The 26,107-nt window shown below is 40.2% G+C and overlaps 1 protein-coding gene across 3 annotated transcripts in view; it reads right to left on the bottom strand.

Annotated features, from left to right (window-relative positions):
- Positions 1-26,107, bottom strand: part of fnip1 (folliculin interacting protein 1) — a 168,465-nt gene that overhangs the window by 24,266 nt on the left and 118,092 nt on the right. For all 3 annotated transcript variants that reach the window (XM_028812810.2, XM_028812811.2, XM_051933461.1), the window contains 4 exons: positions 23,606-23,691; positions 9,452-9,598; positions 8,344-8,513; positions 1,424-2,702 (listed from right to left, as the gene is read on the bottom strand). In XM_028812810.2, the coding sequence (XP_028668643.1) occupies positions 1,424-2,702; positions 8,344-8,513; positions 9,452-9,598; positions 23,606-23,691 (1,682 nt within the window). The remainder of the gene's footprint in view (positions 1-1,423; positions 2,703-8,343; positions 8,514-9,451; positions 9,599-23,605; positions 23,692-26,107) is intronic.

The following is a 26,107-nucleotide window of genomic DNA, read 5'->3' as shown; positions in this document are numbered from 1 at the left end:
AATGCAGGGTAGTCTCCCTGTTTAAAAGGAAGAGTGGGTCAGTCCCGAGACTGGCATATCCCTATCAGCAGAGCACTGACCCAAATGACCGCTCTATTCTTAATTATGGCTTCATTATTTGATGAGTGGACATAGCTGCAGCAGAAGTGTGCTCTTCACAGAATAAGACCTCTCTTAACTGTCAGCTTGTTTTAAAATATAATTAAATTGCTTCCTAAATGTCTACTTAACAACGCTTTACTATTCACTTGCCCAAATGTGGCAGCACGCTGAGCTGGCCCTTACAAAAAACTCTGTCTTAAACCTCCCCTGGGAAACACTGAGACACTCTGAGACCAAATGAGAGACATAATCTCTCCAGCATGCCCTGTGCATGCCCTGGGTCTCCTCCCAGTTGCACAAAATTGGCAAGCCACCTGTAAGAAGGACCCAAAAAGCAGTCATTCATTTGCCTTTTATCCACAGCATTAACATTTTGATCAGCACAATATTATGTTATCATTAATTGCCACACCTAACTGACCTTTAGCATGCACTCCAGCAATTTACTGCTGAGTATGAGGTGGCTGGGATACGGATCAGCACCTCTATGTCTGAAGTTATGGAGTGCATTGATTTTTCCAGGTGAGGAAGGGCACAACTGCCCTTAATGAATGAGTTCTAATATCTTGAGATCTTTCTCATGAGTAATGAAAAAAGGAAATGTAAGCTTGACAAGTGCATTGGAGCGGCGGCGGCTATTCTGTGGACATTGTACCCATCAGTTTACCGGTTGATCTACACCACTGTCAAGAGCTGTGTATAACGACAGAAGGAATTAGACTGCGAGTACAAGTGGCTGAGATAAGTTTTCCTTGCAGCGTGGCTGAGCTGACACCCCACAACAGGATAAGCTCTGCAATTTGGTAAAGCCTCAGAGTAGAGTTGCGAGATTAAAAGGGGCCAGCTGAGGTTTTTTGGGCATATCGTGAGCTGGTCAGAGCATGTTGCATTGGGCGGATACCCTGCAGCAGACACAGGACATGCCAGAAGGGTTATATGTCTCAGCTGGCTTAACAATGCCTGGGAATTCTCTAGGAAGAACTGTAATCTGTAATTGGGAGCAGGGAAGTCTGGGAAGACCTCCTTGGCCTACTGCCACCATGACCCTCACCAGGAAAAGTAGTTTCAGAAAATGAGACAAGATAAGAATACATGGCTCATTTATATATTTTCAATTTTTACTAATAATGTCAAGAGTTTGCTTTAATAATTAAAGCATGGAGAGAAGTTTCATGATGTATCAGTGTTATGACAAGTGCCACATAAGCCACTTCAAACATACTTTTCATATACTAAAGCACCACCTCCACACTTAATATAACCATATGAAAATAATCATATACTTTTAAACGCAGTACAAATCCCCCAACAAATATCATACCCTGGAAAAGGTATCTCCACTTCTTCTAGCCAATCATCTTGTTCTTCACCCGGACAACTGCCATAATGCCTTTGAAGGTCGTGGCCCGTGTCTTCACTCTCACTGTCCCCTAGCGCACTGTCCGAGCTCTCATTTCTTGGGATGTCCCAGTCTGAAAGTGTAGTCACTTTTTTTTTTAATTCAGTTTTGTCCCCTCGGGGGACAATAGTAGAAGTGCTAACTCTTTTGTTCTGCTCAGCGGAACAAAGTCTACACAAGTTATCATTGATGACGTCAATGGTACTGCAGCTGCATTGACTGGAGCTAAGTTCTTGGTTTGTGTTAAAACCATCTTGTAAGTGCCTGAAGAGGTTAGCGTGACTCAGTCCTCCTGAACTTAGTACATCATCAATAGTCCTAGTTTCTACTGGATTTTCATCTGTGAAATATTCATCAAACAGGTCACTACTGTTGAGCTTTTCTTGCATTTGCTTTTTGTGTCTTTTTATTTGTTCCTCTACTTTTTGACGTCTGATTTCTGTGTCAGAGTCAGGTGACATTGAATCTCCAATCAAGAAAGTCACTTTCGTAGACGGTTGATTGCCATCAGGTATATGTGAGGGAGACGAGTGCTTATCTGGAGGCTTCTTTTCTACTGGTATTTCCAATGACCTGAAAAGTTTGATGGGCATGCCTCCAGTATCCTGTGAACCATCACATCTGTTACCTTGGGCATCTGGCTCAAGTCTGGCTTCAAGCAAAAGACCTTGGTCCCTGGATGATGATCCCACACATACAACTGTCTCCATCTTTGTTTGTAGGCAACAACTTGTTATCTCTTTGTATGGTTTCATGTCACTGTCATGTTCTGTTTGAATATCAGGAGGCCTATCATTATTGCACTGTATCTCCCGAATATCATTTCGGTTGTTTTCTTCGTGCTGTTCACTGGATGTCATAGACTGTACTGGGCATGTAAATCCCTGGCAGCTAGAATTGGTGTAATTTTCCTCACCTTCAGAGTCCTGGGAGAGAAGGCCACTTTTGTGTTTATGCATTGTAACAAGCACATATTCGGATTCCTCCACCTCCCCCTTCTCAAGCGATATTGTGATGAGTGTACCAGGCATAACTATGGCTTCATCATCCCCATTTTCAACCAGGCATGTTTCTTGAAGTTCAGAGCACCTTATAAAATATGTGAGCAAGTGGAGTAGTCGCTGAACAAGATCTTGCCTCTTGCCAATAACCACAGTTTTTGATAATCTTACAGGTGAGCCGATAGCACCATACATGTCACCTGCAATGAGAAACCAGAATTAAAACAGCGAGTACATTTAAGCTACAATGGTACTTATTTATAATCTAATTAATCACCATTATCTACTAGCTCAGTATTTTTTTGTTTATGCACAGTTATACACAACTAATACCAAACACTATGTTTACAATTTGTAATTCAATTGCGTGTTTTATGCTATAAAGTTTAATCTGTAACAGGACGAGGTGCAAATTACTTGATGCCCATGCAGGTATCAAAGGAACACAGAACATATCCATTTTTTACTATACACACAATAAATATTTATAATTTATTGGTAGACTTTACACATTTTAAACTGCTTTTCCCAGGAATAATAAGTGAAAGAGGAGCTACAAAAAATACTGCATTAAACCTTGAAATACGTTCAGTGAGGCTAAAATACAACTAAACCATGTGTTACACAAGTTAAGCTCTGGTAAATTCAACTTTATGTAGACCTGCAGCAGAACATAAAAAAGGAAAAGAATATAGAAATTAAAATCACTGCAGGACATGGCAGCATGCTCTTCTATGACACAAGAAGAAATTAGGGATGCTGCTCCAATACTCTTGCTCTGTCACATGCACCACATGGTATCTTCTCCCGTGTAGATCACACTTGGATAATTGTGATATTTGTTTATTATGGACAGTAATACCTGGTAGTATTTTCACATACCATGGCTTCCAAATGCAAGTCTACTTACTGCTATGCCTTGTGGAGCAGAATGGAAGAAACAGCTAATTCTGCAGGATAAATGTGGCCATACTGGACGTGCTACAAGGTGCTATATTTACATCTTCAATACACTAATGCAGAAAGCCTGAAACACGCAAAAAATAACACTGCCCTACAAATGTACTGTACATTATAATTATTCATGTGCATTTACATTAGAACCTTTTGATGTACTGAACATATACATTCCAGGTACACTGCAAAATTGCAAAATGAAGTTCACTGTATTTTAGTAGTGACTTAAGAACCTGTCTAGGGACATTTCACTAAATGTGATTTTCAGCTAAATATCAGACAAAACTTTCTGCTGTAATGTTGTTTACACTGTTTGGTCTTGTTTCCATTTTAATGATCTCACTGTGAATTTAAGAAAGAAGATGGAGAGAATATCCAAATGAACACAATATGCAGATAGCAACTCAAGAAGAATCACAGGGCAGAAGAAGCTTTAAAAGGTGACAAATGTAAAGCCAGTGAATGAGGCACTGGATAATAAAGTTGTCTGTGTGATCTACTAAAGAAACTGCATCAGTCTGGGGGTTAATATACCAATACTAGGTAGGACATCAGTGCTAATGTTGCTAGGAAAAATTTATTTATTTGCTGGTGCAAAGGCTATTGTACCAACATATTTTAAGGATATATGTTTTTTTTTTTCTTAAATATAAGAAAAAGTGGCATGCTGGCACAGTGGTATAACACAGAACTGTACAGCATAATGCTTACAATCTATCTAACTAACTAAATTGCAAATAACAAACATACACTATTTTGCAGCAACATAATTCAAAGAGGGCAGCACTATGACAAAGTCGTTTGACCTGCTGCCTTATAGCCTGAGTCTTGGGTTTGTATCTTGGTTTTATATTTTATGGTGGAGTACACATGTCCCCGCCGTGTCTGCTTTTGTTTCCCTCTGGTGGCTCTGGTTTTGCATTCATATCCCAAATTTAACTGTGATTGTAGGCAAATGTATGAGTGTTCCATGTGACGAATCGCTGTCCCGTCCAGGAATGCTCACAGGAACGAGTTCTGGCCCTCACAAGTGTGATCTGAATTAAGATACAGTGCATCTGGAAAGTATTCACAGCGCATCACTTTTTCCACATTTTGTTATGTTACAGCCTTATTCCAAAATGGATGAAATTCATTTTTTTCCTCAGAATTCTACACACAACACCACATAATGACAACGTGAAAAAAGTTTACTTGAGGTTTTTGCAAATTTATTAAAAATAAAAAAATTGAGAAAGCACATGTACATAAGTATTCACAGCCTTTGCCGTGAAGCTCAAAATTGAGCTCAGGTGCATCCTGTTTCCCCTGATCATCCTTGAGATGTTTCTGCAGCTTAATTGGAGTCCACCTGTGGTAAATTCAGTTGACTGGACATGATTTGGAAAGGCACACACCTGTCTATAATTATAATAATAATAATTCATTACATTTATATAGCGCTTTTCTCAGTACTCAAAGCGCTATCCACACAGGGAGGAACCGGGAAGCGAACCCACAATCTTCCACAGACTCCTTACTGCAAAGCAGCAGCGCTACCACTGCGCCACCTGTGAGGACAAATATAAGGTCCCAAAGTTGACAGTTCATGTCAGAGCACAAACCAAGCATGAAGTCAAAGGAATTGTCTGTAGACCTCAGAGACAGGATTGTCTCAAGGCACAAATCTGGGGAAGGTTACAGAAAAATTTCTGCTGCTTTGAAGGTCCCAATGAGCACAGTGGCCTCCATCATCCGTAAGTGGAAGAAGTTCAAAACCACCAGGACTCTTCCTAGAGCTGGCCCGCCATCTAAACTGAGCATTTGGGGGAGAAGGGCCTTAGGCAGGGAGGTGACCAAGAACCCGATGGTCACTCTGTCAGAGCACCAGAGGTCCTCTGTGGAGAGAGGAGAACCTTCCAGAAGGACAACCATCTCTGCAGCAATCCACCAATCAGGCCCGTATGGTAGAGTGGCCAGACGGAAGCCACTCCTTAGTAAAAGGCACATGGCAACCTGCCTGGAGTTTGCCAAAAGGCAAATGAAGAACTCTCAGACCATGAGAAAGAAAATTCTCTGGTCTGATGAGACAAAGATTGAACTCTTTGGTGTGAATGCCAGGCATCACGTTTGGAGGAAACCAGGCACCGCTCATCACCAGGCCAATACCATCCCTACAGTGAAGTATGGTGGTGGCAGCATCATACTATGGGGATGTTTTTCAGCGGCAGGGACTGGGAGACTAGTCAGGATAAAGGGAAAGATGACTGCAGCAATGTACAGAGACATCCTGGATGAAAACCTGCTCCAGAGCGGTCTTGACCTCAGACTGGGGCGATGGTTCATCTTTCAGCAGGACAACGACCCTAAGCACACAGCCAAGATATGAAAGGAGTGGCTTCAGGACAACTCTGTGAATGTCCTTGAGTGGCCCAGCCAGAGCCCAGACTTGAATCCGATTGAACATCTCTGGAGAAATCTTAAAATGGCTGTGCACCGACGCTTCCCATCCAACCTGATGGAGCTTGAGAGGTGCTGCAAAGAGGAATGGGCGAAACTGGCCAAGGATAGGTGTGCCAAGCTTGTGGCATCATATTCAAAAAGACTTGAGGCTGTAATTGCTGCCAAAGGTGCATCGACAAAGTATTGAGCAAAGGCTGTGAATACTTATGTACATGGGATTTCTCAGTTTTTTTATTTTTAATAAATTTGCAAAAACCTCAAGTAAACTTTTTTCACGTTGTCATTATGGGGTGTTGTGTGTAGAATTCTGAGGAAAAAAATGAATTTAATCCATTTTGGAATAAGGCTGTAACATAACAAAATGTGGAAAAAGTGATGTGCTATCAATACTTTCCGGATGCACTGTATACCTCAAGCTTTCTTCTTGTAAGTAAAAAGCATCTCCTTTACATAGTAAGAATAAATAGACCCTTTTTAGCTCCAGACAACTTATACTATACTCTAAGAAAAATGTACCATAATTACATAGTATGCCAGTCTTTCAAAATTGACTCTGTCATAACATTAATTACAAAAGATATAATGTTTCTCAAGAAAAAATGTAACATATAAAGAATGTCTATCATCAGCTATTTCTAAATGAATAAACAGTCTTCATCAGCCTTATAGAAAAAGCTCACTAGACTTCTATTCGCTTGTCCTTTATATATGTTTCATATCACAGAATAAAAACTATGAAATGTCACAATACAAAAATTACAATGAACGTTTATCCTATACAATTTCTGTGTATAAAATTTAGGTGTTTTTAATTTTTATTAGTGAACAAAATAACTTTTTCAAAAGGATAAAAGATACTTCTTTGACCTGTTTAGCCAGTTCATTGTTTTTTAATTCCTCTTTAGCTGTACTTTACTAGGTGGCCACTAGGTGGCAATAGTCAATTACCTGAGTATGACTTGCTATGCCTCTAAACTACAGATAATTATGTCCTCAATGTTCCTTTTAAAAATGTTCTGAAAACTGCAGAGCTGCATGCAACATTCATATGGTGTACTGGGACAATGAAGCCAAACGTGATAGTTTGTAGTATACTCGAGCAATGAAGTGAAATGATGATACAAGGGAAATATCACACAGTTCTTGTTGTTTCTTATTTAAAATTTCACAGTACTAAACTTTGTTTCAGTCTGTTCAATTACAAATAATACTAAGGTAAATTAAAGTTTGGCTGCAAATCCTTTACACATAATAACTAATACAAGCGTTACTGAAATCACCATATTCTGGGCTCTGAGAGCAGGAGGGTTGTCCTTCTAACATGCTTTGCCAAAAGCTACTTTCTGTAGGTATACATTGCTTACACTGGCAGCATGTCATTGGCTTCCTGCACCTGATGAAGCATTTGACAATTCTGAAGACACTTTCTAATATAGAACTAGGAAACATAAGTCTATACCATTTCAACTTCACTGCCCTACTGCAAAGCTTTGAGACAAGCAAGCTTATTTCAGGTACAGCACTGTGGGTCTCAGCCATGACAGTAGATACTGTCTACACCATGTTTCACAAATATGGTGGAATACCTGCAATCATCTAAAATGCATTCTTTCTTTCTTACTTTCAAACTGTTGTCTTTTTTGGGGAGGTGTACGTTTGTTACAAAAGTCATTTATCAAATTCTAATCTGTCTCATCTGTTTTTGGTACCAATGGGCACTTTTGCCATTATATTATACTGTTAAAACTGACTGTCAACAGTTTACCGTGACCCCTTCACCCTGCACTGTGATTGTTTTTGGTGTCGTTTTTCTTCTTTCCTCAAATCATTTTTCTATCATCTATTAACTGCTAACCTAACTATTCACTTAAGTTTTCCTATTCTGATCATCATCAAGTGTTTCTGGTTGACCTAATTTGGGGAAAGACACAATTGAAAGCAGTCATGTGCTTTTAAAAGTAATGTGGAAAATGTTGTTATTGCAGTTTCGTGTTACTCTACTGGTAAGATGGGGGCCTAAGCTTCCGGGCTTGTATATCAAAGTTCAACTACCTCCAACACCTCTGGCAAAGATATGTGAGTATTTTGTAATAGAAAAACAACTATACTATAGACTGTTTCTACTTCTGTGAAACAAGGCTTTATCTAATGTGGTTGGTTTTAGAAATCCAATGGTGAAAATTTCACATATGCTTGGAATCACAATTGGGGGAAAAATCTTAAACTGTGTTACCCGCCACCTCTATATACTTATATAATTCACACCCAAAGGATACATTGCATGTCAGTACTAATATTAATTTTGCTTTTCAATTCAGAAAAATTCTTAAAAAAAAGATTAAAAAACACGCTCAAACCAAACTGCTTGCAAAACACGTTAAGAAGGTACAACATGTTGGCTGAGCGATGACTGACTCAGCAGGACACCAGGCTTTCTCTTACCTAGCTGTGCCCACAGAGGATTATATGGATGTGTCTTGGCCAGCATGTCAACACTCTTAGAGGAATGTTTTTCCAAAAAAATTTTAATAGGTGGCTGTCCATTAGGCATGACAGTAGGGACCCAGGCCAGGTGATTAGTGAGAACAGCTGTTATCAAGGCTGGCAGGAACCTAAAAAGAGGAGATGATCGTCATGAAATTATTTCTGGATTACTCACTTTTTCACCCATCAGCAGTCACAGAACGAAAAATACACAATTATTTCAAGCACACTTGTGAGGCCCTTTAAAAATGAATGTTTACTAAAGCTAATGAGAAGATATTTAAGTTGATAGCTTCAGAATGTTGATGCTATTTAACAGTTTCAGGGCTGCCGTGTACATTCTTAGTTTGTTAGCATTTTACAGTTACAGCAATGTTGTTATTTTTATCATTTTGGGTTTTAAGCTTGAATAGGTGTAAAAAGGAAAATCGCGCAAATGCACTTTGATTACTGTAGATTGTGTATATGAATAAGAGTGTATATGAATCAGAGGGATATTAAGAATATTCAAATGAAGAATATGTATTAATAATAGTACAGAATGTATACAATGACATTCTACTACAAAACTGAATAAAAACAAAAAGCAAGATTACTTTTCTTTTGTACAAATGTTTATTTTCATCTGCTAAAAGAAAGTGATAGTGATAGGCTAAACACAAAAACAAAGATTCAGACTCATTTTGCCCCCAATTTTTTTTTTTTATTTTCTACCCTTACCATTGCAGGGTAGATGCCTAAATGTTAAATTATGCATTGAAAAAGAACATCTATTGTGTAACTGTAGAAACTACTGATGGGTGAGTAAGCCATTGTCTTTCATAAACATTATTGGCAACAATCTTCTTAGACAATTCCACAGTTCCTGCTGTGTCCTCCTAAAAACATTATTTACTTTAATGTAGGCTGAAATTTTCTTTACTCCACATAGACTTTCAAGAGGGCATATACTTCATGGTGTACTGTAAAGTTCTGTTGGGTTTTTGTCCTTAAGTTGCCACAAAGCATAAGTAACCTCAGCTTTTCTGAGGTTCAAGGATAAAAAGTAACAAAAGAACAACTCAACTGGTTCTTTGCCGTTTGCTCCATCAGGAAGGCAAATTCTCTCATGAATTGTTGGCATAGCTGGTTTTTCTCTGGAGTTCCTGACATCATTGTGAGCCACACGGGTTCCAAAATCCGAGGCATGGTATAAAGGTTACTGATGGTCGTCCTGCAGGAAAACAACAGTGCAATTGTAAGTTAAACAAATGGACAGCTGTCTTGACTTAAGTGAAGAGAGTGATCTGTAATGGAATTATTCATCAATTGAATGTGTGAGTCAGAGCAGGGAAGGGGAAAGCTCCCTTTTTGTTGTACTGCAGAACAGAATGACTTTATCAGATTCCTCCTAGGGTATAATTGGTGACTACTGAGGCAGTTTATATTAGGATTATCTTTAGGCATTGTACAATAAAAAAGCATGAATCTTTTGGTTTACTGAGGCAACAGTAAGGAGCAAAACATGTCTAACAATCAACACAATACAAAAAACCAATCAAAATATAAAAGATTTCATTTTTAACACAAAAATGTAAGTTTGCAGGAAGCTGAAAATGCATGATTGCCTTCTGATCTATTGAAATGTACAAAAGAAGTGGGCCATGGAAAGTAAGCCTCCTTAAGTGCAAACTCAGTATGAAAGTATGCTTTAAGTGCTGCCTGACATGTTGCATTGTTTTGTAATTAATTTACTGCAGACTGGTCGTCTAAGTGGTAGATTAGTATAGGTTAAGCATGTGATGTGAGGCAAAAACTTTGCTGATAACTGGTTCCATTATTTATGTCAGCTATGAGGAGGCAGCAAATTCTATTTATTTACTGGTTCATTTAGTTTAACTAGGATGTATGAGAAAAACATGATAAAAAAGAGCAAAGATTTCAGACAAACACTTGTTTACTATATATAGTACACACATACAATCCACTTTTTATGTTACAATCATCACTGAAATGACTGGCTGTTCAGTAACCTTGTGATCTGTGGAAAATGATGGTCCCTAAATCTACTGCTGTGAGTGCCGATGGTCCTGTACTGTTTGCTAGAAGGCAGGAGTGGCAAAAGCAGGATGCTTCACATCTATAAATGTTTGACTTTCTGAGGTCCTAAGTATTAGTACTGGGCACAAGGCAGCAACCAACTCTGGACAAGCTGGTGTCAATACATCAAGAGTCACCACGCACAGACTACAACTTTCGCATTCCTAATATCAAGCCACTACTGAACCAGAGACCAAATCAGAAGCATCCTACCTGGGCTAAGGAAAAAAAGAACTGGACTATTGCTCAGCGGTCCACATTCCTCTTTTCAAATGAAAGTAAATTCTACATTTCATTTGGAAATCAAGGTCCTAGAGTCTGGAGGTAGAGTGGAGAGACACAGAATCCAAAGTGTTTGAAGTCCAGTATGATGTTTCCACAGATAATTTGGGGTGCCATGTCATCTGCTGGTGTTGGTCCACTGTGTTTTATCAAGTGCAAAGTCAATGCAGCCATCTACCTGATTTTAGAGCACTTCATACCTCCGTCTGCTGTCAAGCTGTATGGAGATGCCGATTTCCTTTTCCAGCATGTCTTACCACATGCTAAAACTACTACCAAATGGTTTGCAAACCATGGTATTACTGTGCTTGATTTGCCAACCAACTCACCTGACCTGAACCCCATAGAGAATCTATGGGGTATTGTCAAGAGGAAGATGGGACACAACCAACCCAAAAATAAAGACAAGCTGAAGACCATTATCAAAGTAATCAGTGCCACAAGCTGATCGCCTCCATATCTCACTGTTCTGATGCAGTAATTCATGGTAAAGGAGCCCCAACAAAGTACTGACTGTGTAAATTAGCATACTTTTCAGAAGTTGAACATTTCTGTATTGTGAATCCTTTTTGATTGATTGCAAGTAATATTATAATAATTTGAGATACTGGATTTCTTCTGATTTTCATGAGCTATCTACCATAATCATTAACGTTAAAACAAGAAAGGCCGGAAATATTTCACTTTACGTGTAATGAATATAGTATATGAAGGTTTACCTTTTTGAAATAAATTACAAAAACAAACTTTTTTACGACATTCTAATTTTTTGAGATGCACCTTTTGGATCGTTTTACATTCCAGTGACGTTGATCTTTTAACTGTTCCTGATCCTGCCTTTGACTTATTATGGCTCACTGCTTCTAATTCTTTTTAATGTCTTCTGTCTCTATGGCTGTCCCAAATGGATTGTCTGATTCCATTCATATTCTGCACCCTGCTTAATCAGCATTGCTTTATGCACTGTCAAAATGACTGCCAAGTAAATGTTTCTAAGTTTTATAGAGTAGGTGTTTTAAAACTGACTGGATTTGCAGTAGTTAATTAAAAATGAACAATTACACCACTTCAACTAGTGTCATGCATATATAGCTCAGCTGATGTGCTGCTTGGAATATTTTCACTTTCTATTTGTACTATTTATTCAAGGTTTTTTGTTTTTTTTTTTTAATTACTCTAAAAATTGCATTGTAATGCAGTGCTATAACAGTCTGTTCACAAGTTAGAATGCCGAACACCAGGTAGGAGTGTAACTACACCCACAAAATGCTTTGGACTCATGTGAACGCAAGACATCACACAGATTCACAACAGGTATGGGTAGGAATAGCATGGGAGTTGTAAGAGCTCTGCGCTGTTGTGGTATCAAAAGTATAAAAGTCGAAGTATAAAAGGGGCATTTAATTAGTCTGGGAATGATATGCGTGAACTGCAAAAGGACAAGCAGTTTACAATCTTGAGGCAGATTTTCTGCTGGCCTACAATTTTGAAAAGCAAAATAAAACTTTTATTTCTGTGATCCAAGTTAAAAATCATGACCTCATATAACCAGGTTTGTCTATATTTGAACCTCTCTACAGGAACCAAGTTATTTTTTGTGGGATGATTTCCTATAAAGAGATGGAAGAATAATAGCACAGAAAGGCTGACAAACTCGGCTAAAATTATAATCCATTTTCCCCCCTACTTGTGCTATGTTATTTTTTTTTGTAATAACATTTATAGCTTTTACTTTTTACTAATGCCTTTTAACTTTTACTAAGCCTGGCCTTAGGTAAGCTACAGATACTTGCTTAATCCAATTCAGGTCATGCTAGAAAGCCCATCCTGCAACAACGGGGCAAGCCCTGGCTGAGGTGCCAGACTGTGGCCAGTCCTATTTACACACACACACACACACACACACACACACACCAATATTCACACTCACAGGTGACCAATTTAGAGTTGCGAATTAACACACATGAATTTCAGATGTGAGAGAAAAATGGGTATAAGATGAGAAAGCACAACAGAGACTCAGGCAGAACTGAGGCATTGGTGCTGCAAAAATTACACGGTTCATTTTTTAAGAATATATAAAAAGAACAAACCGCTGCCACTGTTAATTCTGTGAAATAGATAACTAGGCAGATTATAGTGTACAATGAGAATAACCAATACATATAGTTTAACACATTGTTGAGTGTTAAAAGTCATGTTACAGGCAACTTAAAGGATCTTTAATAGCTGCCCACTATGATTCTCCAAAATGGTACTTATCATGTATACATTTGTTGCTTACAGTATCTGAAAATAGTCAGATCATTGGGTAAGATCAACTAATCCCTTAGTGGTTCACAGAAAATCCTGTAATCTTCTGTAAATAATAAATGTTGTGTTTATGTCAGGATTCCCACGCCAACCCTGGCTTATGTTTAACTCTTTCAGGGCGGATGTCAACTTTTGTCGAAATTCAGGAGTAGCGGACGGCAATCAGCCCTTAAAACTAGCTGCTTTGTTTTAGTTTGGTTCTCTTTGCTAGAAGGAAAGTCAGCTTCGTTGATTTGACCTTGATTATCTGTGCATGCATAAGTAGCAAAGAGCAAACAACCTCTAAAATGGCATCAAAGCAAAAGTACAAAGCAAAATATTCGGTGCATGACGTTTTGCGTAATATTGCCGACTCGGACTCTGACTTGTCGAACTCTGATTTTGATGCAAGTGACCTGAAGACGAAAGTGAGGAACCGGCTGCGGCTGATCGGTCGGTCGGCCCCCAGCTGATCGCGGTGCTGAACACACGCTTGTGTAGCTGATGCGCCTACGGCAACGTTCGCCTGGGAGGACCGCCACTTACGATGACAGGAAGTACAAACCAGACTGTGTCACACTGCCGTACGAAGACTGTCAGGCAGCCAGCCCGCCACGCATTCCTACCGGCCATCGAGCGGCCCCCCTACACAGCCACCAGAGTCCCTGAACAGGCACCGACAGCAGCCACAGCAACATATGAAACCTTTGCTTTGTGTGCTCTTCAGAAAAGTGAGTTACCTGCAAAAAATATTCAGCCCTCAAAGAGTTAAATTCATTTTTATGTCTTTTTCATTCATTTATAATTCTTTATCATTTAAGTTAATATAGTTTAGTTTATTATTTGTATATATATTTTTTTTAGCTTCCGAGTATGACCATCTGTTCTAGCAAGTTCCTTGTAATTTGTGGGTGGTTCGCCAAGAGGCAAGACCATATGTCCAACTCTCTCTAGGTAATGCCCCTTGCCCTATACATGCTGAGTAGACAGGCAGGTAAATGTAGTACATTGTATGCACTTGGTGTTGGCAAGTTCTCTTGTGTTTTGCTTATTGTTATTACTGATTTACTAGATTTTTGACCACTCCATTCAGATTGTGTTTTAGACTGTTTGTTACTGGATTGTTTTTTTTTTGGTAATTGATTTTGTGCCTTTCTGCTTTTTGAGTTGTTTTGTTGCAGAGTATTTTTTAAAATTATTCTTTTACTTGCATGTACAGTATAGAGAGACTATTTCAACCATGTTTGTCTCCTAGCAAAGAGTTTGCAGCCATCCCTTTTTCTAGTGTCGCACACGTGCGCTTAGAAGGCAGTCAGCAAGCCCTAAGGTGAGTGATCTATCGCGATATGAAGGGTTGATTTTAGGTACTAACACCTCTCTCTCTCTTCCACCAGACCCAAAGAAGAGAAATAACAATCCCATTTACTTACCGCCACCATTTCCGGGTTCTCAAGATCGTCGTCCTACATCATTTCCGCTGCTGACTCCAATAGATGTTGTTACTTCCGGTCCCACACTGATGACGCCACTTTCCGTCTCATTGCGATGACATCACTTCCAGTTCTGTCATGATGACATAACTTCCGTCCCACAATTTTGACGTCATTTCCTACCATATCACATCCAGTCGCCATTTTGTATAAATATCTCCACTTCAATGCTGTATTTTGTCAAATGTTTTGGCTTCTTGATCCATTTCTCAATTATTTTTCATCAAGTCCACTGAACATTATACAGGGTAATTCCCCAACTCTTTTAGATTTGCTGGAGTCTATTCTTTCGTATTACATTGGCATATTGGGCAGGATATTTTTAACTGTTCGATATGTCAGAAGAACAGGACCCGAGTACCGTTTTGGCCACCATAATAACCGAGCTCCAAACAGTCCAGATCCAGCTAGGAGAGACGAGGACCCAGTTGACAGAATCGGAAGCTCGGGCTGCGGCAGCAGTAAGGACAGAGACTGCTTGGTCTGTTCCCCTTCAGTTGACTAACGGAGATGATGCAGAATCGTACTTTCTTATTTTTGAGCATATTGCAAAATGCAACATCTGGCTGAGTTCAGAATGGGCTTACATTCTGGCACCTTATCTGAAAGGGGAAGCGCGGAGGGCCTACTATGATCTGACCACCGATGAGCAGGCCACCGATTATGATATCCTGAAGATGGAGGTGTACAAACGCTACGGCGTTTCAGTGACACAGCTGGCAAGGGATTGGAAGTTCAAACCCAAAAGGACGATTCGAACCTAAGCCTTCGAGGTATGGGGCAAAATAGGGCGCTGGCTAAGGCCAGATATTAACAAAGCCCAGCAAGTTGTTGAACAGTTTGCATGTGAGACCTTTGTCAATGCCCTCCCTGACTATTTCGCCCAGCAGGTCCGCAAGTAAGTGTATACCACCATGGATGCCTTAATCAAATGATAAAACGTCACTGTGCAGTCTGTAAATCAGACAGGTCAGAATGGTCTTCTCATCAACCCAGATAGGTTCGTGTCGCTGTCTCTGAGCCCACCCAACAACTCACAGTTCAGCCTTCCCCGCTGTTTCAAGTGTGGGGGGGTTGGCCATATCTTCCCCACATGCCCCACTACAGGTGAGCCGATGCATTGTTCACACCGCAAGGGAGAGAGGTACTGTGCTTTGATAAACCCTTTGTCTCTTCCTTATACAGGAGTAGTGATAATAAATGGCTATAAGGTGATGGCTATGATTGACTTGGGGAGTAACATTTCTGTTGTTGCTCGCCGTTATGTTTTACTGCGACAATGGCTTAATACTAAGATCAGTCTCAGATGCATACATGGCAAAATTCACTATTATAAATCCGCCTCATGTATTATTTCTGTTGGTAATTCTATGAAGAACTTCGTAGTAGCAGTTTTGCCCGATCCACCCTACCCAGTAACAGACCAAAACGTGACTGGTCTGATAATAAAACCGGTATTACCATTACTACGCTTTGTAAAAAAGATAGGCTTGTTAATGGATGGGGATAGTGCTAATCCTGCTGCCTCCACACCATGTATGACAGCCACTAGGACCCATGCATCAACTCAGTGTGATGGAGCAGAAGGTCCCTCAGGCAATCTGGAAGTCACCCCAACAACTGAGAAGCCGAGTCTGAAGCTCCGCCCATTGAGGTTGGAAGGGATCCTATTCAAGAATTAACACTTGAAATTTGCTAGAAATGCAGTAGTTTCAGTTAATGGACCGGTGTCCCACGGTCCTACACCACGAATGCCCTAATTTGTCGTTGAAAACAATCTCTTGTATCAGGTGGCAGAACATGAGGGGGAGGCGAGATCACTGCTGTTAGTTCCGTGTACTTATCGGAGGCAAGTATGCAAACTAGCTCATGCCCATCTCCTAGGTGCCCATTTGAGAACCGAAAAAACATAAGAAAGAATTAAGTTTTGATTCTATTGGCCTGGGATAAATGAGGAGGTCAGATGATTCTGTGCTTCATGCCCAGAATGCCAGCTTCGTTAGATTCCCAGGAAGGACAACACTCCTCTTATTCCTTTACCCCTGATTGATATTCCCTTTGAACAGGTCGGCAATGACCTTGTAGGTCCGTCAGAACCCTAATTACAGCCTTATTCCAAAATGTATTAAATTAATTTTTTCCTCAGAATTCTACACACAACACCCCATAATGACAACATGAAAAAAGTTTACTTGAGATTTTTGCAAATTTATTAAAAATAAAAAAATTGAGACAGCACATGTACGTAAGTATTCACAGCCTTTGCCATGAAGCTCAAAATTGAGCTCAGGTGCATCATGTTTCCCCTGATCATCCTTGAGATGTTTCTGCAGCTTAATTGGAGTCCACCTGTGGTAAATTCAGTTGATTGGACATGATTTGGAAAGGCACACACCTATCTATATATGGTCCCACAGTTGACAGTTCATGTCAGAGCACAAACCAAGCATGAAGTCAAAGGAATTGTCTGTACACCACTTGTGTCTCGAGGCACAAATCTGGGGAAGGTTACAGAAAAATTTCTGCTGCTTTGAAGGTCCCAATGAGCACAGTGGCCTCCATCATCCGCAAGTGGAAGAAGTTCGAAACCACCAGGACTCTTCCTAGAGCTGGCCGGCCATCTAAACTGAGCAATCAGAGGAGAAGGGCCTTAGTCAGGGAGGTGACCAAGAACCCAATGGTCACTCTGTCAGAGCTCCAGAGGTCCTCTGTGGAGAGAGGAGAACTTTCCAGAAGGACAACCATCTCTGCAGCAATCCACCAATCAGGCCTGTATGGTAGAGTGGCCAGACGGAAGCCACTCCTTAGTAAAAGGCACATGGCAGATTGCCAAAAGGCACCTGAAGGACTCTCAGACCATGAGAAAGAAAATTCTCTGGTCTGATGAGTCAAAGATTGAACTGTTTGGTGTGAATGCCAGGCATCACGTTTGGAGGAAACCAGGCACCGCTCATCACCAGGCCAATACCATCCCTACAGTGAAGCATGGTGGTGGCAGCATGATGCTGTGGGGATGTTTTTCAGTGGCAGGGACTGGGAGACTAGTCAGGATAAAGGGAAAGATGACTGCAGCAATGTACAGACATATTCTGGATGAAAACCTGCTCCAGAGTGCTCTTGACCTCAGACTAGGGTGATGGTGCATCTTTCAGCAGGACAACGACCCTAAGCACACAGCCAAGATATCAAAGGAGTGGCTTCAGGACAACTCTGTGAATGTCCTTGAGTGGCCCAGCCAGAGCCCAGACTTGAATCCAATTGAACATCTCTGGAGAGATCTTAAAATGGCTGTGCAACAACGCTTCCATTCCAACCTGATGGAGCTTGAGAGGTGCTGCAAAGAGGAATGGGCAAAACTGGCCAAGGATAGGTGTGCCAAGCTTGTGGCATCATATTCAAAAAGACTTGAGGCTGTAATTGCTGCCAACAGTGCATCGACAAAGTATTGAGCAAAGGCTGTGAATACTTATGTACATGTGATTTCTCAGTTTTTAAATTTTTAATAAATTTGCAAAAACCTCAAGTTAACTTTTTTCACATTGTCATTATGGGGTGTTGTATGTAGAATTCTAAGGAAAAAAATGATTTTAATCCATTTTGGAATAAGGCTGTAACATAACAAAATGTGGAAAAAGTGATGCGCTGTGAATACTTTCCGGATGCACTGTATATTGGTCATAGGAGACTATGCCACTCGATTTCCAGAGGTTGTTCCTTTGCGCTCGGCTACTTCCATAATTATCGCACAGGAACTTGTAGGGATATCTGCGCATGTCGGGATCCCCAAAGAGGTGTTAACAGACCAAGGGACTCCCTTCACTTCGGAGATGTTCAGGGAGGTAGCCAAGTTACTGCAAATTAAACATCTAAACACATCTGCCCATCACCCTCAAACAGACAGGTTGGTAGAACAATTCAATCAAACACTTAAACAGATGTTATGCAAGGTAGTTAGTGAGGATGGAAGAAACTGGGATCAGTTACTTCCCCTCATGTTATTGCCTATCGGGAAGTACCACAGACCTCTACAGGGTTTTCTCCCTTAATAATATTATACAGACAACATCCCCGAGGTCTATTGGATATGCTAAAAGAAAGCTAGGAAGAAGAGGTCCTTCCCTCCTCTAATATTTTGGAATATATCACTCAGTTACGTGATAGATTGGCAAAAATTCAGCCAGTGTTAAAAGATCATCTGGAAAAAGCTCATGCAGCCCAGGTGCGATATTATAATAGAAACACCACCCTCCGCCAGTTTCTCCCGGGAGATTGTGTTATGGTACTCATACCTACTTCACATTCCAAATTATTGGTGCATTGGCAAGGCCCTTACGAAATTAAGGAACGAAAAGGACTCATTGATTATTTGGAGAAACAACCAAGTCGCCGACCAAGTGAGTGTGTTTATCATGTAAATCTACTAAAACCGTGGAAGGACAGGGAACTCGATCTTTTCTCCAGACAGCCCTGCTCCCTTTTTCATCTAACATAACCTTAATTTCCAACCTGATTTGACCTGGAAACAAAGACAGGAGCTGGAAACTGCCATCCTGTCAACACCAGAAGTAGTAAGCCTGCAATCCGGTCATACTGCCCTGATTGAACACAACAACATTACTGGCCTGGGAGTAATCATCAGAGAATGCCCATATCAGCTCCCTGAGGCAAAGAAACGGAAGTGGAGATGGAAATCAGATGTATGTTGGAACTGGGTGTGATTGAAGCCACTGTCCCTGGTCCAGCCCCATCGTCCTGGTTCCAAAACCAGATGGGACGTGGAGGTTCTGTAATGACTTCCGCTGTCTCAATCAGGTCTCCAAATTTGATGCTTATCCGATGTCTCGAGTAGATGATCTCCTCAAAAGACTAGGTAATGTTCAATATCTAACTACTATTGACATAACTAAGGAGTACTGACAAATTCCCTTAACGGCCTTTGCCAATGAGAAAACCACGTCTAGTACTCCTAGTGGTCACTGGTAGTATGTGGTCCTTCCATTCGGCTTGCACGGGGCACCGGCGACCTTCCAATGTCTGGTAGATACACTGTTAAGGCCCCACAATGCCTATAGTGCTGCTTATTTGGACGACATTGTCATCTATTCCGACACCTGGGAGGATCATATACTGCAGGTTAAAACTGTTCTCTCAACACTTCACAAGCTGGACTTTGAATTAATCCAAAAAAATGCTTTTTTGGGTTAAAAGAGGCTAAATATTTGGGCTATCTGGTGGGCGGAGGAACAGTAAAACCACAATGTTCCAAAGTTGAAGCCATTCTCAATTGGCCCCGTCCGATGACTAAGAGGCAAGTACAAGCTTTTCTGGGTTTAGCAAGCTACTACTGCCGATTTGTACATCGATTTTCAGAAATAGCTTTGCCCTTAACTGATCTGACAAAGAAAAGAGCACCCCTGAAAAGGGTTTGGGATGACAAAACTGAAACTGCATTTTGTGACTTAAAGATGGCCCTGACGTCAGCACCTATATTCAAAACTCCTAATCTTTCCTTTTATCCTCCAGACTGATGAATCCGACACAGGATTTGAAGCCATGTTGAGCTAATGCATCGATGGTGCTGAACACCCTGTTATATATCTGAGCTGGAAACTGCTAGATCGAGAGACCAGGTATGCAACGGTGGAACGTGAAGCCTTGGCGATTAAATGGGCTGTGACTCAATTGAGGTACTACCTTTTGGGACGAGAATTTACCTTGATCATGCTGCCTTACAGTGGATGACCCTGCATCAAGAATCTAATTCTCATGTCACTAGGTGGTTTGTAGACCTTCAACCTTATAGATTGCAAGTCATTTATCGCAGAGGTTCTCTACAGGCCAATGCCCACTCCCGTATCTACAACCTCACGGTTCAGATCGCCCAACCCAATGGGTCGGGGCTGAGGGAATGGGGTCATGTCACACACGAGTGCTAAGGGTCAATTTTAGGTACTAATGCCTCTCTCTCTCTTTCACCAGATCCAAAGAATAGAAATAACGATCACATTTACTTACCTCCACCATTACTGGGTTCTGAAGATCCATCCATCCATCCATTTTCCAACCCGCTGAATCCGAACACAGGGTCACGGGGGTCTGCTGGAGCCAATCCCAGCCAACACAGGGCACAAGGCAGGAACCAATCCCGGGCAGGGTGCCAACCCACCGCAGGACACACACATAGAAACACACCCACAAACCAAGCACACACTAGGGCCAATTTAGAATCGCCAATCCACCTAACCTGCACGTCTTTGGACCGTGGGAGGAAACCGGAGCGCCCGGAGGAAACCCACGCAGACACGGGGAGAACATGCAAACTCCATGCAGGGAGGACCCGGGAAGTGAACCCAGGTCCCCAGGTCTCCCAACTGCGAGGCAGCAGCGCTACCCACTGTGCCACCGTGCCGCCCCTGGGTTCTGAAGATTGCCGTCCTATATCATTACCGCTTCCAACTCCAATAGATGATGTCACTTCCAGCTCCACACTGATGACATCACTTCCGGCTCATTGTGATGACACCACTTCCCAACTCATTGCGATGACGTCACTTTTCCAGTCCCTCCATGATGACGTCATTTTCTGCTCCTCCATGGTGACATCACTTTTGGCTCCTCCATGATGATGTCATTTCCGTCCTACAGTTTTGACGTCATTTCCTGCCATAATTTGTATAAGTATCTCCATTTCAGTGCTGTATTTTCCCAAATGCTTTGTTTTTTTGATCCATTTCTCAATTATTTTTCATCAAGTCCATTGGACACTATACGGGGCAATTCCCCAACTCTTTTTGATTTGTTGGAGTCTATTCTTTCATATTACACTAGTTGGGTATTTTTGATATAGTGGAACATTAAAGAATATATTTTTGAAGATTGATTTAGAAGCACATTTTGGTTCTGTTGTACGACAAAGCCAGCAAGTCTTTGTGGATCTCAGGCTACCTTTGTGTGCACCGCTCTGGAAGACAGGTGAAGATTCCACCCTGCTTGCCTGAACATTTTGGAGGCCTCACACCACTTTGGCTATTTTCAGTGAACGGATCACTACAGTAAGTTGAATTCAATGTCCATTCAACTCAAACTTTTTGTCATTACAACCCACTAAAAGCTAGATGTCAGATTGTAATTGCCAATGGCCCTCAGACATGTCAATTAGAAAATTGTAAATACATAATAATAGTTGAATAAATTAAATCATGGAATATTAATTAAAAAAAAAATCAGTACATAATGGAATATAAACTTTGCTATAAAATATTTTGGCAAAAAGTATTTGAAAAGCATTACTGTTCTCAACACAGTGAAATAAAAAAGCACATTATACAAAGTATTTTGTACCATCAATAAAAAAAAACCACAGTAGCAAACATCACATGAACAATATCCAGACAATCCGCACCAACAACTTTAGTCCAGAAAATATACAGGCTTTTTTTTTTTTTTTTTTTTTTAAACTAACCATGATGACCTCGTGGTATTAATGATAAGTACAGAAAAGCATTTATATTTAACTCTGAAGGTGAGATATCAAAGCTATTTGTTTGTCTCATGGAAATGGATACCACCTGGTGGCACTGACAGATTATTTACTATTCTGGTAGCCCTGGCACTGTTTGGGACTGATAGTATTTCCTCTGAGACTGATCAGGTTCCCCTGGCAGCTCGCCAGACAGCATATGACTACAGCAAAGGGAACCCTTCACTAAAAACCATGTGACAAGCAAAGCAGAAACACAACCATGGGCCTATGGTTAACCCTTCACCATACATTATCACAGCCTTCAAAAAAGCAATCTCAGAATGCTGGCAGTAGCAAAGAGCTACAAAAATAATCCTGACCAAGTACAACAGCAGATACTTACCCTGTTTTTCTGAATGGGCTAAATATTTCAATTTAAATAACACTGATAAAATAGTGAATAAGTTCTGCAAATATTAAAAATCAAATGTTAAATCTACAGTATAGAAGTAAATTTGAACTTTCTTTAACATTCTTTCATTAAGAATACAAGAGATCTAACAATCATCTTAACAAAAACTCCATAATTCCATTAATTTTTTTGTCCCGCATGCCTAGTTTAGGGTCACAATGAGGCAGTACCTGACAGAGCTGGATGCAATGCGAAAAACAACTATGAAGGCCATTACAAGACACACACACACACACCAGGCTAATTTGTAATCATCAATTAACTTAACATGCTTTTTGGGACTGGGATAATTTGGCCATTTCATTCCCTAGAAGACTCTCTTCTATTCAGTATCACAGAGAGATGCTGCCACCTACCCTAACATCACTGTTTGCAAGGCATGAACTAACACTGTGAGTTGAATAGTCTAAATGAAATTCGTAGAAGCAAGACTTAAAAAAAAAAAAAACTTACACATGAAATTACCAGATATAACTTCTTACAGGAGACTCATTAAATATGTCAATATTTATTCACACACATCTGCCCATGCCACCATATACACATTTATTATGAAAATGTTGGATGCACCCACAGTGTGGTTTGCAGGCTAATCCTCTCTGCAGTTCACCTACAGAGTGCTGTTTTATTTGGTCTTGGCGTACACACCAGGAGTTATCATCTCATGACCATTTAATATTTCTGATTATGACTCCAGTTTAGTGCAAGTCAACTAAGCTGTATATGGAGAAAACTACGAAAATGAGAAAGGTGTATGCCTCTATGCCTTTCTAGTGGTCAGGATAAGGCTGTCATTTTGTGAGTGTCCAAGTGCTTGCTAGTTTAACTTACTTACTTATTGACTACTAACCTTCATCTTAAGTACACTTTGTACTTGTTATATTCTGTAACTGGCTGAGTGATCTGGTGTTACCTTTTTGAGAACGCAGAAAGGTAGAAACATTATACTACTAAACATTACCCTTAAGCATTATATAGAGAGGACTTCAAGAATGTGCTAGTGCCAGTGATTTTATTTAATGTGTATGGTGTGCTTTCCACAGCCTTGAAAAAAACATTTTTAAAAACTTTTTAAAAAAGATTTTTTAGAAAAGTGCACAACAAAATAATCTGACAGTAGACATTTAACAACAAAAAACTCACCTAAATTCACTTAGGGCTTCTACAATCCTGTTGTAAGCAAGCGCTCTCTGGCTGGCATCTGTAGATCGGCGGCTTGCTTTCATAGCCTACAAGTTAAGAATAACATAATGTGACAAATTTTTAGCAAAGAAGTCATGAAAAGGCTGTCTCTTTCTTTTGGCAACCTTGCAGATCTACTATACTTTATCAGTGATGTCAGATATTTGCATAAAGTTCAAGTAACACTTTCTACCTTAGATTACACCAGTAACAGGTACAAAGCAATTGCAGGATCAGAAGAATAATTATTTTTTGTAAATTTTATTACTGAAAAACCATACGAAACTAATTGAGTTTAAAACAGAAAGAGATGATTTGTAGTTAGGTTAGAATGTCCCTAACCAGTTGCACTTTTTATAGCTAAATCCACAAATGAAACAGGTATCTCAATAAAACCTGAGATTCTGCTATGCTAAAATAGATAAAACAGGTTTGCAGTTATGTGGAAATAAAAGGGGTTGAAGTTCACTAATCTGACTATCAGATGAAAAATCAAGGCTGACGACTACTTCTACCAAAGTGTATTACAAGACAACAAGATTGCATCATAATCGGTTAGGTGAGGATTATCGTGTTTAGTTCCTCACTGGTGCTTCAAAGCTAGCAGAGTCGTACATTTTACAGTGATGTGCTCTAAATGTTTTAAGAGAAAAATGAGTTTACAGGCTCACGAACGTCTCGGTACACGTACAACTCGGTTTACGACCAAAAAGTTCGCCAAACTTTTGTCACAGTTCATGACCAGACACTCGGTATACGAACAAGCCACTTTCCCTTTCGGTTTGTACATGTTCAGTCTCTCCCTGTGCATTTCCTGTGCAGCGAGCGAGCAAGAAAGAGAGAGAGAGCGCGACACACACACACACACACACAGAGGCAGCACGAGAGAGACGCAGACACACAGGCAGCGCGAGACAGAGAGCTGGATGCATTAAGGTAGGAAGGCAGTTAAAGAACAGCGTGCATATTAAATTACCGATTTTTCAAATGTTCCTTTTTTTCCCCTGTGCTTAAAACTCGTTAAAAAAAGTTTTTACAGCAATCGGGTTGCAAGGCTATAGTGCGAACTGCTGCAATGTTACTTTCTTGGTTGCTTGTGATTTGTTTTTAAATAAAGTTTGGATTTGTTCAAATGTTCCTTTTTTATCCCCCTGTGCTTAAAACTCATTAAAAAAAAGTGTTTATGCAGCGATCAGGCTATAGTGCGAACTGCTACAATGTTAGAGAGAGAGAGAGAGAGAGAGAGAGAGAGAGAGAGAGAGAGAGAGAGCTCACATGCCGATGAGAGCAAGAGAGAGCATGTGCAGCTGACAGCAAGTGAGCGAGCGAGCCTGCGGGTGCAGCTGAGCAGGGAGCCTGGGTGTTTGTGTCAGTGTTATTCAATGTTTTTACATTAGTTTACTATTACACTATGCATTCTATGGTGTAATTAACTATATTTGTGCTTAAAAATCTTTAAAAAAATATATTTACATACAGTTCGTATGGTCTGGAACGGATTAATTGTATTTACATACAATGCTATGGGGGAAATTGCTTCGGTTCACGACCAAATCGGTTTACGACCAGAGGTTTGGAACGAATTATGGTCGTGAACCGAGGTTCCACTGTATCCATATTTAGATGATTAAAAATCTTTTTTTGAATTTCTTTGGAGTATAAATCATGTACTGTTATTTAAGTTCTATATGTAAATATGATTTAAAAATAGTAAAAAAAAAAATATATATATATATATATATATATATACAGTATATATGTATGTGTGTTTTCATAGCAAAGGCATGTCATTTTTTTTCTTTACTTCTGATGACTTGTTACATTGGCCCATAACATGAGTACAGTAAAGCATACATGAACCTTAAACACTTATGAAATTTTTGTGGTTGTTTTTCATTTTATTACAAATGTGTAGTAAAGGGCTGGGAGTGTATACAGGTAGGTCCATTAGTATTTGTACAATTACACAATATTCATAATTTTGGCTCTACACAGCAAAGTGTGGAAGTGTAGGCTTTCAGCATTAATTCAAGGGGTTTAACAGAAATATCGTATGAGCCATTTTGGAATGACAGCCATTTTTATGCATGGCCCCCCTTCCCTATTAGCAGGGGCTCAAAAGAATTTGGACAATTGGCTGACGAGCTGTTCCATAGCCTTGTGTGAGCAGGTCCCTCATTATTTAATTAATTATTAAGCAGGTAAAAGGTCTGGAGTTGATTCCAAGTGTGGAATTTGCAATTGGAAGCTGTCACAGTGAACACCCAACATGAAGTTCTAAGGGCTGTCCATGCAAGTAAAAACAGGCCATTTTAAGGCAGAGAAAACAAAACAAACCCATCCAAGAGACAGCAGAAGCACCAGGGGTGGTCAAATAAACCATCTGGTACATTCTTAATCTTCTTTACATTAGACCCGAGCATCATTTGGGCTATAAAAACAGTGCTAAAAGTGTTAGTCCCA

Source organism: Erpetoichthys calabaricus, chromosome 11, assembly GCF_900747795.2.
Source record: "Erpetoichthys calabaricus chromosome 11, fErpCal1.3, whole genome shotgun sequence".
In the NCBI taxonomy this organism is placed as follows: domain Eukaryota; kingdom Metazoa; phylum Chordata; class Cladistia; order Polypteriformes; family Polypteridae; genus Erpetoichthys; species Erpetoichthys calabaricus.
Note: the sequence above shows the minus strand (reverse complement) of the source record. Positions and strands in the feature narration are given on the sequence as shown.